The sequence below is a fragment of the Carya illinoinensis genome, chromosome 4 (assembly GCF_018687715.1).
Source record: "Carya illinoinensis cultivar Pawnee chromosome 4, C.illinoinensisPawnee_v1, whole genome shotgun sequence".
NCBI classification, from domain to species: Eukaryota; Viridiplantae; Streptophyta; class Magnoliopsida; order Fagales; family Juglandaceae; genus Carya; species Carya illinoinensis.
In genome coordinates, this window is record NC_056755.1 from 31,856,654 (window position 1) to 31,870,027 (window position 13,374).

General features: G+C 38.3%; 1 protein-coding gene across 1 annotated transcript; it reads left to right on the forward strand.

Annotated features, from left to right (window-relative positions):
- The first annotated feature begins 2,208 nt into the window (after positions 1-2,208).
- Positions 2,209-3,702, forward strand: LOC122307784 (protein BIG GRAIN 1-like C). The gene has a single exon (XM_043120875.1). It carries the CDS (start codon positions 2,585-2,587, stop codon positions 3,638-3,640), a length of 1,056 nt encoding a protein of 351 aa, XP_042976809.1. The 5' UTR covers positions 2,209-2,584; the 3' UTR covers positions 3,641-3,702.
- Positions 3,703-13,374: the final 9,672 nt, after the last annotated feature.

Genomic DNA, 13,374 nt, shown 5'->3' on the forward strand with positions numbered 1-13,374 from the left:
AAATTGTGCAGTTGTACGTTGAAAATAGCTTGGTTCAAGCTAATTTCTTCTAAAGTTGTACCAAGGGACCAATTATTTTAATAAATTCAAAAAAATTAGAAATTCAAGTAAAATCCAAGCAAAGGCACACAATAAAAAATTATGATTTATATTTATAAAACTTGAAAAAGATGTTACAAATATATCTTTTTTTAATTTTTTTATATTAAAAGAAAAAGAATGAAAAGTTGCAACAATTAAAGCTTAATGCCAACACCAAACCCTTATTAACAGTGAAGGTACGAAGAGACAAAATATCGTTAGAACGTGTTACAAATAAGATATACGTGTGTAAGAATCATGAGCAAAACCGCGTGGTTGATGAAAGGTCAAGAAGAAGAAGAAGAAAGGGAATGAAAAGTAACGTAAAAAATTGAAGTGAAGAATATGCAAACGTAAGGTAATAAAGGAAGCTTTTTGTTTCTGAAAGCTTTCCAAAAATTGCAATGGAAAGTCTTCGTGGGTCGAAACCTTAGAGAGCACGTGGAAATGGAGAAACTCTCCAAGGTGTTTGTTCTGCAATATGATTGATCCATGTGCTCAGAACCATCCACAACAACAATTTTCATATATCTACAGGACAAAGATTGTTGCACCTTCCCTCCCTTGCTTTTAGTTTTGTTTCAAAATCTTTGGGCCCCTCAACCCTTCTTGGATTCGTTTCCAATCTTTTCCTACGTGTTTTTGATTAAGTAGTTCTATTTTTCCATTTATTCATTTTGTACAGTAATATTTGTTTGGAATGTGTTGAGATCTCAACATTTTTTTGAAGTAGACAATTTTCGACATGATCCACAAATTCAATACGAGACACAATACAATAAAGATGAAGTCGAGCATATTAGACTTGACTTGACTTGATGCAAATTCATTTGATCTGATTAACCCGTATAAGATACGGGTTCACTTACATGTATTGATCCGCTAATCCATTTTTTTACTTATATGGGTTAATCTCACTAAAATTAATATAAGATGGAGTCGACCTTAATCATACCAAAGTTAACTTGATATAAACTCAATTGAAATACCCTTGTAGGCTGCAGGTTGTTTTACTTGGGTTAATCCAACTAATCCGTTTATTTAACTTACATCGGTTAATCCATATATTTGGTCAACCCTTGTAACCTACAAGTTGACTTACATGGATTAAACCGACAAACCCGTTTGTCTGACATAAAATAAAAGAGGTAAGATCAAGTTTAATTAGCCCAAGTCAACTTAACACGAACTCAATTGATTCAATTAATGATCGTATCTATTTTGAGTCAAGCCGTGTAATTCGGGTTAACTAACTTAGTTATATAATGCATCATTTCCCCAATACACATATGTTTAAATAGTTTTAATATCCATTAATAAACTTTTAGGGAATGATATGTCCCCTAAATGTTAATGAAAAAAACAACTATACTTTATGCATCTATTTTGATAATTAAGTGAATTAAAAAACACATAATTATTGAAAAATGAATCCTCCAAAATGGGGGGAACCCTCCATTTGAAACCATCAAGATCAAAACTCTAAAATATCTTCAAGCCACCATCCCATGATTTTGTCATCAACTACTGTAATATGATAGTCAAAACCTACTTCGAACCTTGCCATATCCATCAATGAGAGATACTTGAAAGATAATATATTGTCTCTTTTTTTTTTTTTTTTTTTTTTTTTTTAAGTTTTAGTGGCAACCAAGTGGCTTTTCATGTTTATGATATACTTGGTTTATATTGAAATAGGGCATATCTATATTTTAATTCCTGAGAACTTAAACATTTTGGATTAATAATATATGCTTAACCCTTATGACATGTTTTCATGTGTGTAGATGAATGATGAAGCAAGTAAGGAAATATTTTGTGCAAATAATAATAATAATAATGTAATTGAAGTACTAGGTACACTAAAAATGTGTCCATTTTGGTGAGCAATAAAAAGAAAAATACTGATTCAAGCTAGACCAACATATTTTATTATTCGAGTCAAAGTAAGATTGACATATTGATATAAGTTTGATTGGCCCGACACAAACCCAAATAGTCCGACACGAATATAATGTCATCTCCATTTTTTTAGTAAGTTTAATGCAATTCTACACTAACAAGAAAAAAATATTTTAATGCCCATGCGTGTGATGTGCCTCTCTCTCTCTCTCTCTCTCTCTCTTTCTCTCTCTCTCTCTCTCTCTGTTAATAGACTATAGAGGTCGCATTTCTCATCTATGTTTACACAAAGTCGTACAGAAACGAGGCACAAAACATGTTTCCACTGACTATTAAGGAATTCCTACGCGCGCACACTCTTTGTAATTCTTTGTTCCTTCCTCCACATGATGTCGTTGCCTTCTGCAGCTTTTGACGTTCTCAAAGCAAACACAACAGCTCCCAACCCCCATTCCCCCCACCTTAAACTAAACTAATACCTCAGTCTTGTACTCTCCTTTCTGGGTCCTTTGTTCCTCACCTGTTCCTCTCCTCCCTGTTTTCTCTTTTAAATACTCTGTTTTCCTCTGATTTCAAAATCGTTGTTGTACACATCGCAAAGATGTATGGAAGGGAGAGATCGCCGCGAGAATACTCATTCCCCCAAAGAAGAAGAACCCCTTCTTTCTCTTCCACTCTCTTAGACGTTATTTCCCGTTCCATCGACGAACCCAACGCCGCAGAAGCTCACTTCAAAGAAACAACCGCGTTCAAGAAGCAGAGCATTTCCAGCTCTAAGCGTGGCAGTTGGGTACAAGAAGAGGACAGGGAGGTAAAGAATCTTCGTCGGTCGGTCATGATCGAAGATTGGATGGAGAAGCAGAGCATTCACAGCTCTGTGCTATTCAATTCAACCTCAAGCTCCTCAGAGTCTAGCTCTGGCGCAGGCTTCTCATCGTCGGAAACAGAGTCTTTCTACAAACACAAACCAAAACCCAAGTTGCAGAGCTCCAAGAAGCAGACGAAGTTGGAGTATCGGAATTCAGAGAAGCATCCCAAGTCGAAGAGTGAAGGAAGTTCCGCGAAGTTGAAGCTACAGGGGTTGAAAATGCACGGCGAGTTGAAGAAAGCGAAGCAGCCCATTTCACCCGGGGGTCGCATTGCTAGCTTTCTCAACTCGATTTTCAATTCGGATAACGTGAAGAAAGCCAAAATGTGCTATGTTGGAGCTGTAGAAGATGTGAACTTTGAGCCCAAATCGAAGTCTGCATGTTCTTCCAGGTCTTGCTTGAGCAAAACCCCTGCTTCAAGAGGAAAACTGAGCAATGGTATCAAAAGATCTGTAAAGTTTTATCCTCTTAGCGTGATCGTTGGAGAGGATTCCCAGCCCTGCGGTCATAAATGTATTTATGAAGATGATCCAAGCCTGATGACGATTCCAACCATTCGAAAAATTTCGAAAACTCGTTCTGTAAAGAAGGTTACAACTGCATTTGATTTGAGAGGTTTAGGCCACAGGGAGGTTGATGATGATGATGATGCCGAGAGCTATTCGAGCTCGGATTTGTTTGAGCTTGATCACCTTGTTGGAATTGGGAGGTACAGAGAGGAGCTTCCAGTGTATGAAACTACAAATTTGAAAACAAATCAAGCTATTGCTAATGGCTTGATTTTTTAGTTCATTTGACATCATTGTAATTAATGGTTTGGAGAATTAAATTAACTTTGAAATTTCAATTAGTTCTTTTTTACAGAGTTTTTACTCTTCCTCAGATTGATTTTAGCAGTTCTGGAAGAACTCTTTCTGAATAAAGTAGCCAACCTTGCAGAGCAATGATCATTTGATGTGATGCAGCAATGGAGGAATTCAAAAGTTAAAATGTCACATTCAAAAGCCTAATTGTCAAAGCAATAGACAAAGATGGATTTTAAAAGTGAAAAAAAAAAAGGAAAAAGCCAATAGAGATCTATCTCCCACATGAGATGGGAGAAAGTTCAAAAGCACTTACTTTTTCACTGGCTCAGCACATGGCATCACCTTCAATGGTAAATTTAGTCCCACTTTTGAAATCATACAACTAAAAATGATTACAAAGTTTAACTTTTTTTCCTTCTTTTTTGTTTTTATTTGATTAACAAGTACTTTAACTGCAACTGAAGGAAGAAACAGTGAAGTTCAATGCAAGCCGGAAAGGCCAATGGTACAAACAAAAAAAATACATAACCATACACCAGATAGTAACAATTGGTTCTTATTATTGAAGTATGCACGTGCAAGTAGGAAGTTGTTTTAAGTCTCAAGTTGGGTCTATAAGTTCTTAGAGTGTGCAACTCTGCCCGTTCCTTTAAAAAAAATCTTATTTTTTTAAATGATGGATATTGGATACTACTTTTTATCAAATGGAGTGCACATCCGCGAGGTTGGTAATGAGAGCCGCAAAAAAAGGCACATTGAAAGCTTTTTACATGTTCTAAGAATATATCTAGCATTACTATTAATGTAGTGGGATTCAAAAATTGGGTCTCTAAATTGTAGGAAATTGTAATTCTAGACAGACATTTCTTGAAAATATATCTTAACTGATACACTGTTCTTGAACAGCATTCCTCAAACTTCTGCTAGGATAAAATGCAAACATATCAGTGGCCTTAATGTGGGAATTGACATAGTATCCACCATAACAATACTAGACACTTGGAAGACAAGTAGGGTCACGTATAAAGAATCTTCGAAGTCAAAAGTGTTGCAGGATCAGACATGATGGCAAAAACCCAAACTAACTTTTCCACCAGAGGAGAAAATAAAAAGTTTTTTGACCAAAGTATATATTGTAGGATACTTTGGGACACCAGTGGCCACCATGGTTGACTTCAATTCTATGGCTTCATCATCTACTTTGAATATCAAAGACTAAAAAGAGAGATACAGCAACAATGTATCTGCTGCAAAGGATAAGCAGAAGGAAAAGAGCAAGACAACTTAGGTTCTTCTTAACATTTTTTCTAGAGTTATGAAACAAGATTTTTTCAAGCCTAATAACACCACTAAAAAAGGAAAATAGAACACTACAGATCCCATATAGCTATTGCCAGTAAGAAATAGTGGGGTATGTTTCCTACCAACCATGCACAAAATCTGTAGTATACGCATATAAGGATTATAGATTTGTAACAAGTGCCTGTGGGGAGAGCCACATACCATACCCATCTAACAGCTTTGATCTCCCTTTATATATGTCTCAATACAAAGGCTGCATTTTGGGTCACTAATGTGACAAACTGCACTGCAAGCTCATCACTGAGTAATGGCACCCTATACAAAACAGCTGCAAATTATGAACCTACCAATTACTAATTAGGCACCTCATGGATTTTCAGATAATGACACTGGCTTCTTGTATAATGAGGTGGTACACCTGTTTCAATGGAAGGCTTAAGAGTGTGATATCGTGTGTTAGATGGATAGGGATGATTGGGTTTGATTTTCCTAGCATAAATAAGAATAATTTAACTCGAGATCAGAGAAAAAGTCTTCAATTTGAAGGCTAACTCCACACTATTAATCTATATTTAATTGAACAATCTGCATGTGTTAAACCCACTCAATAAAGAGGAGTTCGCCTCACCAATTTAACTCATGAAAGAATTAATTATGACTTGGCAGATTGGCTGCTTCTTTAGTGTTGAGTGAGGGAATTATGCAGGAGAGATCAGAGCAACTTGAAATGAAAACAAAGTGGGGTAAACAAGTAAAATAATAGAACATCATCTTTGGAAGAGACTTCTCTCTCTGTTTTTTTTTTTTTTTTTTTTTTTTTTTAAAGTAATTAGGAAGAGACTTCTTGACAATGATCAAGATATCTCGCTTTTATTATTATGTAGAATTTCAAATCAAAACAATGATCAGTTGGTGTCATGGAATATAGACCATGCAACTACAGCATGCGACCCACCTGGCTCTGTCTGTACTTTGTACCGTATGTCAGGCTTTTCCAAAGGCGAAACCGAACCCCCCCACAACACGTGCGCTCACTCGTCTGCTGCGCCCTGCGCAATGCTCCTTTACCTGTCAGAGCTGCATAAAAAACAAAACAATCACAGCTGCTTTCGCCAAACCTTTTAATACAATTCCGGACGTCTTTCGACCAGTTTGAACGTTCTGTTGTTTTTTTTATCTGTGTTTTAAGGTGACATCATTGTATATGACAACTGAAATAATTTTTGTCTTAAATTTTCCAAGTATCAAACGTTTGTGTTTGGTTAGATCAATTATTCGATGGTATCTACTAATTTTTTAAATTTTTATAAAAATATTAAAATTATCTCAACTTATTTCATATATTTAAATATATTTTAATGAGAATCATAAAATACTATTCACAAATCAACTCAAATCATTTAAAATCATCTCAACATCTAAATGTGGTAAAGAAAAGTTCAAGATCACATAAAAAAAAAAGTAATTTGTTTAAAAAAGAGTAGTGTATAGTATATACTGTATTTAATATTATTTATATCAAAATACAGTACCTTTTATGTGCCTTAATTAGAGAGAGAAAAAAGAATTTAAGTTGTTAAGTTTTAGTCTAAAATTTTCACAAAAATTAATAAGAGCCGCAGACATGCTTGCTAACACTTTAACCCAATGATCCTCATCCTGCTATGCTTCGGCACTGTTCGAAACTCATCTATCTTCCCTTCTATTGTATACCATCTGAACAAATACAATACCAAAATAAGATGGGGGATTTTCTTTCCCCCTTTAAACAAATGGAAAATGCTAGGGTTACGGACCAAAATACAGGGAAAAAAAAGTCAGAACTTTGCGCTGAACAGTAAATATCAGTAAAAGGAAAATGATACGGATACAATCTTTTTAAAGATCTTTTACGCAACTCTGATTTTAATAAGAGGAACTTTTATAAAATAATTTATAAAAATAATATTGTTTTATCGAAATACACTCAATTTAAAATACAATTGTAAAAAAATTATATGTAAATAATGTTACCCATTATCTAATGATGTGACATTAAATCATAGAGTTTTATATATAAAATATAATAAATAATTTTTAATTATCTAATGACATATAATGAGATGATAAGAGAATACTGAAAAAAATGATGATGAGCAGATTTTTTTCATTTGAATTTTACTACAAATCAGTCACTATTCACATCATACCACACTATTCACATCAAATGAATTTTTTTCATTTGAATTTTACCACACTTATAGCTTTTTATTAGATGTGAGTATTTTTCATGGGATGTATAAATGCTTTTCATAGGATGTGGGGGTGTGAATGATGAATAGTGACAGATGAGAATAATTATTATTTTCTTTTTATTTTATTCTTAGTAAACTAATTGAGTTGTTGTATTCAACATCCATATATTATATATGGAGAAAAAAAAAACGTAATGTATGGTATGTGGTGTGTAAGATACGAAGTAGAATTATCATTTTTTCATACTCAACAAATAATAGCCAATATGAGGCTCAAAATAAGGCTCCATTTAAATAGTAAAAATGTTTCATCTCATTTTATTTAATTTTATAATTATAATTTTTTTAAATTTTTATATAAAATATAATAAAAAAATTAATTTTTTTAAATTTAAAAATAATAATAATATTTAAAAATAATTTTAATTAATTTTTAAATTTTATTTCAACTCACTATATGATTAATAAGTGTGCATTCTATGTCTTGGATTTTTGGCTCAAGTTTTAGACCCATTATTTCAGTCCAGTCAATTTTGGGCCGACAAAGTCCAGTTGACGAAATGCACGGTGCAGTGGTGCACCCTAGGGTAGGTTAGCTATTCTTTCTTCTATATTAACAAAATATTATATCTTCGTAATTTCTTTTATTTGTTTATTTAAAAGTCAGTAAGCTTCTCCACTATGTGTTATTTTTAATTATCCTTTTGGTGATTAGGGAAATCATATTCCCACTGAGGGAATCTATCGATAAAAGTTATAGATTGTATGATTTTTTTTTTTTAACTTAATAAGATGAGATAAGATAAATAATTTTAGATAAAAGTTAAAAGTTAAATAAAATATTATTTTGATATTATTATTATTTTAAAATTTAAAAAAATTAAATTATTTATTATATTTTATGTAAGAATTTGTAAAAATTATAATAACAAAATGAGATAAATGAAATGAGATAAAATATTTTTCTGTACAAATAAAATTTTAGTAGTTAAAGAATTTTTTTTTTAATGAATTTGTCATTTTTTTAAACTTTTAAAAAATGAATATTTGGTGGGAAGTCTCTGTTGCTCGCTTCGGTGGTTGTAACTTGTAGCAGCGCCTTGGTGATTACGCATTGACAAAACCACGGGTTTGACTTACTGTCATGCCAACTACCCTGTAGGCCGTTAGGTCACAAATATTTTTTTATAAACATTTAATCACAAATCTTTTGCTTGAACCATGTCAGAACCTTTTCTTTAATCCCACCATGACTATGCCACCAAGAGCATTATCATTGGCTTAGTTAAATATAAATGCAAATTGAGATTTGACTAATAATCTCCTAAATTATTTAAATTGAAAGAGGTCAAAAGATAAATATTTTGCTTACTAGTTATAGTAACTCTCTATATTTGTATGATTATTGTTGACGATATGTTTCGTATGCTTTTGGGCCAGGTTCTTAGCGGTTCAGATTTTCGTGTTCTAGGGTCTGCAATATGTAAGAGAGAATGTTGTAAAGGGTGGCCCAAAAACCCTCCGATGTCTAAGTTAACGATGGTCCTTTCGTGTTTCGGGAAACAAAGAATTTAGGAAGTGGGGATACTTAATCAAGAGAGTCAAGTGAGTGAAGGAAGCTGATCCTTTTACCTGAAGGTTGAGGGACCTTATATAACCAGTCTTAATGGTTAGAAGACCATACCCTGCGACTTGAGGGAAAGGAAATCCTCTCGAAGCTCCCTCAGCTATACTTCCCTTAATGCGGTGTGATTTCCCTATGTTGTTTTGGAGTCCCATCCATTTTCTTTGGCATGTTTCCTTCCCATTCCTCTGGTTTATCTTCTCGCACTCTGTCAACGTTCTACCTTGACTCGGATGGCTATGCCCAATCTCTATGGGTCGTGGGTCCCATTCGGGTTGCTGAGAAACCCTGAAAGTCTGGGCTAGGCCTCTAGGGCCCCCTAGAGTGTGGGAGACCTACCTGACGCTGGGTCTTAGCCGGTCTTCACGGGCCTCAGGTTCTCTGCAAAAATCTCCCTGACAGTTACCCCGTCAATTCTCATCAAGTTAAACCGATAGAAATTTCTTTTGCTCCTACTTAATATTGCCATTTGTTGTTTTTTTCTCGCCGTTGAGTGAAAATACTAGTGGGTTGATGGTTCCACATGTCCAATCTTGGTTCTTTCGTTGCTATTTAGGGAAACTTAATTTGGATACCCGATGGGTTCGATCTATCTTTTCCACAATTATGACTATAAGATGTTTTCTTTCCTCTGTGGCCGCATATACATGCGGGGTTTTTAATCTTTCCTTCCTTCTACATTGGTAGTGTGCCAAGAACTGATAAATTTTGTCATACTGTTTTACTTCCCTCTCATTCCTTTTGCTCCATTCATATTCCTTATTGCTCTTCTCTCTCTATCGAATTCTTACTGTCAAGATGATCACGTAGAAATTTGCCGAACTCGCAAGCTTTGAGAGTCGTCTTGAGGCGGGTTCGTCGGAGCTAGGCTACACAGGTCGCTTTTGGCATTTCGAGGCCTCTCCTGTCTTCCTTCGATCACTGACTTTGACTTACCATATCCAGATATGGTGGTTCTTGAAGCCCTGGGGCCTCATGAGAGGGCTGTAAGTGCTGATGGCTCAGCAATGCATGTTGCTCTCTTCCCTAGCATGTTATCTTGTGAGCTAAGGCTAGCTTTTCCTCACCCAGTTTGTGAAGTCTTGTATGAGATAGCTCCTGCTCAACTTCACTCGAATGCCTAGTGGATCTTGATCCGCTGTTGCATTCTGTGGCGACAGGCTTTGTTGAAGTCTGATCCTGAACATGCCGATCTCACCTTTTGTGAGTTTCTCTTGACTCACAACGTGAAGAGGGGCACTAGGGATATATGTAGCTTCAGAGGAATGCTCACTCTAATTATACTGGAGCCGAGATATTACAAGGTGTCGGATTGGACTGGCAAGTTCTTCTTCTTGTCTGGCTGTGGATAGGAGTTCTCGGTAGGTTAGGTCAGCCATGTTGAGTTCCCAATTAGGGCTTCCTAGGGAGCAATAGGGATGTGCATCCTGTTGCCACGCCAAACGAGTTGTGCCACATCACAATTGTTTAAGATTGGGCGACCCAGCATTCCCTCCTCGTTCACTTAGAGGTTCTCCTTGGGAAGGATAATCTTCTCGCTTTTCTCCCTTCAATAGGCCACGTTGTCCCTTCCACCCATGGCATCATCATTCGCTTGTTGTCCAATCCTTCAAGGAAACGAAACTTGGACCTTCCTTTCGAAGGCAAGGGAAAAAGGGCCCGCTCAAAGCCCAGCAGGGATGACTCATCATTGTAGAATGCCTTGGCCCCTAGGGCCGTTAGCACCAAACATTCTAGCTTTGGGGCATCTACGCGGCCCTATGCCCCTTCTTCATCTTCTGCGAGGCCTATCCAACATCATGGGGAAGGTGAGCCTGCAACATCGAGTGCATCTAACATGCCCCTTTCCCTTGGGCCCTAGTTGTGGAGCTCGACCTGAGAGGTCCAGGTATTCTTGTAGAATCACATGATGTTTCCCGATGGGTAAACTTGGTGAACATGCATTTCTAGGTGGCTCTTTTGGATAGGGTGCCTAGCCAAACCGAGGAGGTGGAACTGCCCCCAGAGCTGAACGTGGCAATGTCTCCTTCTTCGACGTCTACTGCTTGATCCCTGGTCGAGGCTTTTGAGTTCGAGGAGGTCTCGGACCATCTTGTGGTGGACTTAGAGTCTGCCAAAAAGGGGACTTCTATAAGACGATCTCCTCACAATGGAGTGGTGGAGTCACTGCGGGCAACTCTTCGTCGATTGCTACTACAGTCGGGACGCCGGTGGATCCAAACGTCAGCGCTCTCGAAGGCAACTAGGTAGTGGTCGAGCACTTTAACCCTACTTAGCTGAGTCCTGGAAATGTAGCGACGGTTGAACCTCTTGCTCCTACCCTACCAAGCCCAAGGAAGACTGTGGCGGCAACGGGAATTCTGAGGGGGAAGTCGGCGTAGCCCCCGGGATGAGGAAGGGCCACCATCTCTTGCGTTTGCCCCATGCTGGTGACCGAAGGTGCTTCTGCTTTGTCCAGTTGTAAGCCATTTCATATAGCCCCTAATAGATTTGTGGGAGGCAGGGTGAACCCACATCTTTTGTAAATCATGGACGAAGTCATCCCGGCCTCTCCCAGGCTTCAGGGCAGATCCTGGTGAGATGAGGCTCTTGAGCGGGAGTCCAAGTTGCTACGAAAGCTTTTCTTTAAGGTCATTTCTTGTGTTATGCTTGGCTATACTTCCTTCCTTCTTCTTCTTCTTCGTTAGTCTTCTCCTCTAACTTTGAAAGAGCTGAGGAAGAACTTGGGCCTTCAGTCCATAATGATGACAACGCTCCATTACGCCAGTGGAGAGAGGGAGGAGAGAAGCTTTTTAGAGGCAGAGCTGGCTATGGTTAGAGAGTGGCCCATGAAGGCCCAAGAGTCGCTGAGCAAGCTTCATGAGTCTTAAGACTTACTCTAGGCAGAGAATGAAGAACTGAGGAGCCCTAGAGATTTTGATGCCCAATGGGTCAAAATGTTGGAGGAAGAGCACTTGGCCTTGTCAACCATTGTAGAGGACCAAGAAGTCTTGCTGTCCACTGGTAGGGTCCATGAGGAGGAGATGTTGGCCAAGTTGAGAGCTGCCCATAAGAGGATAGCCGCTTAGTAAGTGGCCATCCGAGATCTGCAAAGTGACTTGTCACAGGTGTAAAAGGCTGTCACCCTATCTAGCGAACAATTGGGAAAGGTCCTCTTCATTTGGGACGAGGCTTGGTCTCATTGATATCTTGAGGGCCTCAAAAGGATGTGTGACCATGTCATCCTAAATCCTTAGGGAAGCTCAGAAGCGTTGAAGGCACACTTGCAGTCTGTTGACTTTAGAAACCTCGAGCCTGGTCCAGCAGTCCTCAATCATTTCGGCGAGATCTGGGAGGTGATCTCAGATGCCTTTCTCCCGGAGGACGGTAACCCTCCTGACCTCTCTCCTGGTGATAACGCTAGTGCCGGCTTAGGAAGATATGGCCTTGAAGAGCCAGGGGTTGACCCTGCTGAGCCTAAACAGGAGCCGAGTTCCCTTGAGGTCGGCCCCATTGACCCCAAAGGGGACTCAGGGGTTTCCCGCGATTGATCCCTCTCAGCTGTTGACGTCTCTTCCTTTTGTCCTTCTTCTCTTTCCCTCGGGCTGTGATGTAACATTTTGTTGTTGTTTTTTGTCTTACAAAGACCATGGATGCCACACATCTCTTCACTTCTGTACAATTTTTTGTGTTAATACATCTCCTTATGCTATGATTGCCCTTCTGTATTTCTAGCCTCCTTTTCAAATTGTCTATGTGTCAGTTTGCTGTAGAGATTTATGTCGCTTCGTGTTTCGCTCTTTCAAATTCTCTGTTGTATGATGGCCTTTGGTTTCCCAATGAGACTAGTCCAATATCTGATGTCTTGCTCGAAAATCTATGTGAATCTTGGGCAGTTAGCTATTAATGTACATCTGTTAGCCTCTCCGTGTTTATGGCTTCGGATAACTCCCACTATTTTGTCTCGGGATTTGTGCTAGGTTCTTCATGAGATTCACGTTGGAGTTGATGAGACTCTAGGGTACGCATACCTTCCAGAATCTCGGGGAACGAACCGTCATTCCTAGCCTATATAAATGACTCATTTGCCTTCATCATTTGCCATCAACTCTCCTCTCCTGCTTCTCAAGCGCTCCCAAGCTTTCTTTTCCCTCGCGTTGAGCCATTATTTTGCTATTCCTAGCCTTGATTTGTCTTCTAGCCTTAGGCCAACCTCTTGGTACTATATCCTATGGTGAGCTTTTGTGGAGGCAACCGCATGGCGGTCTCCTGAGGCTTTTGGAGGATGTCTTTATGAAAACCATGTCACCTTTTGTGATTACGAGGTACTTTGTAAGGATGGTGCGTATCCAACCTTGTAAGTGTGCCGTTCGATGGATTTCCCTATCTCAGAACTCCTCATCAATTCATGTTCTGTCATTACATCTCGAGTGGTTCCCATGCTAAGGAAGGAGCTAGGCTGCTCCCTCAGGCCTAGCGAGCAAAAAGTAATTTTGACGTCCTGAACCCTAGGGTTCAGGCACTTCCTCTCCTGCCAAGTTGCTAGTTTCAATCTTATCTAGCTTCAATCTATCTCA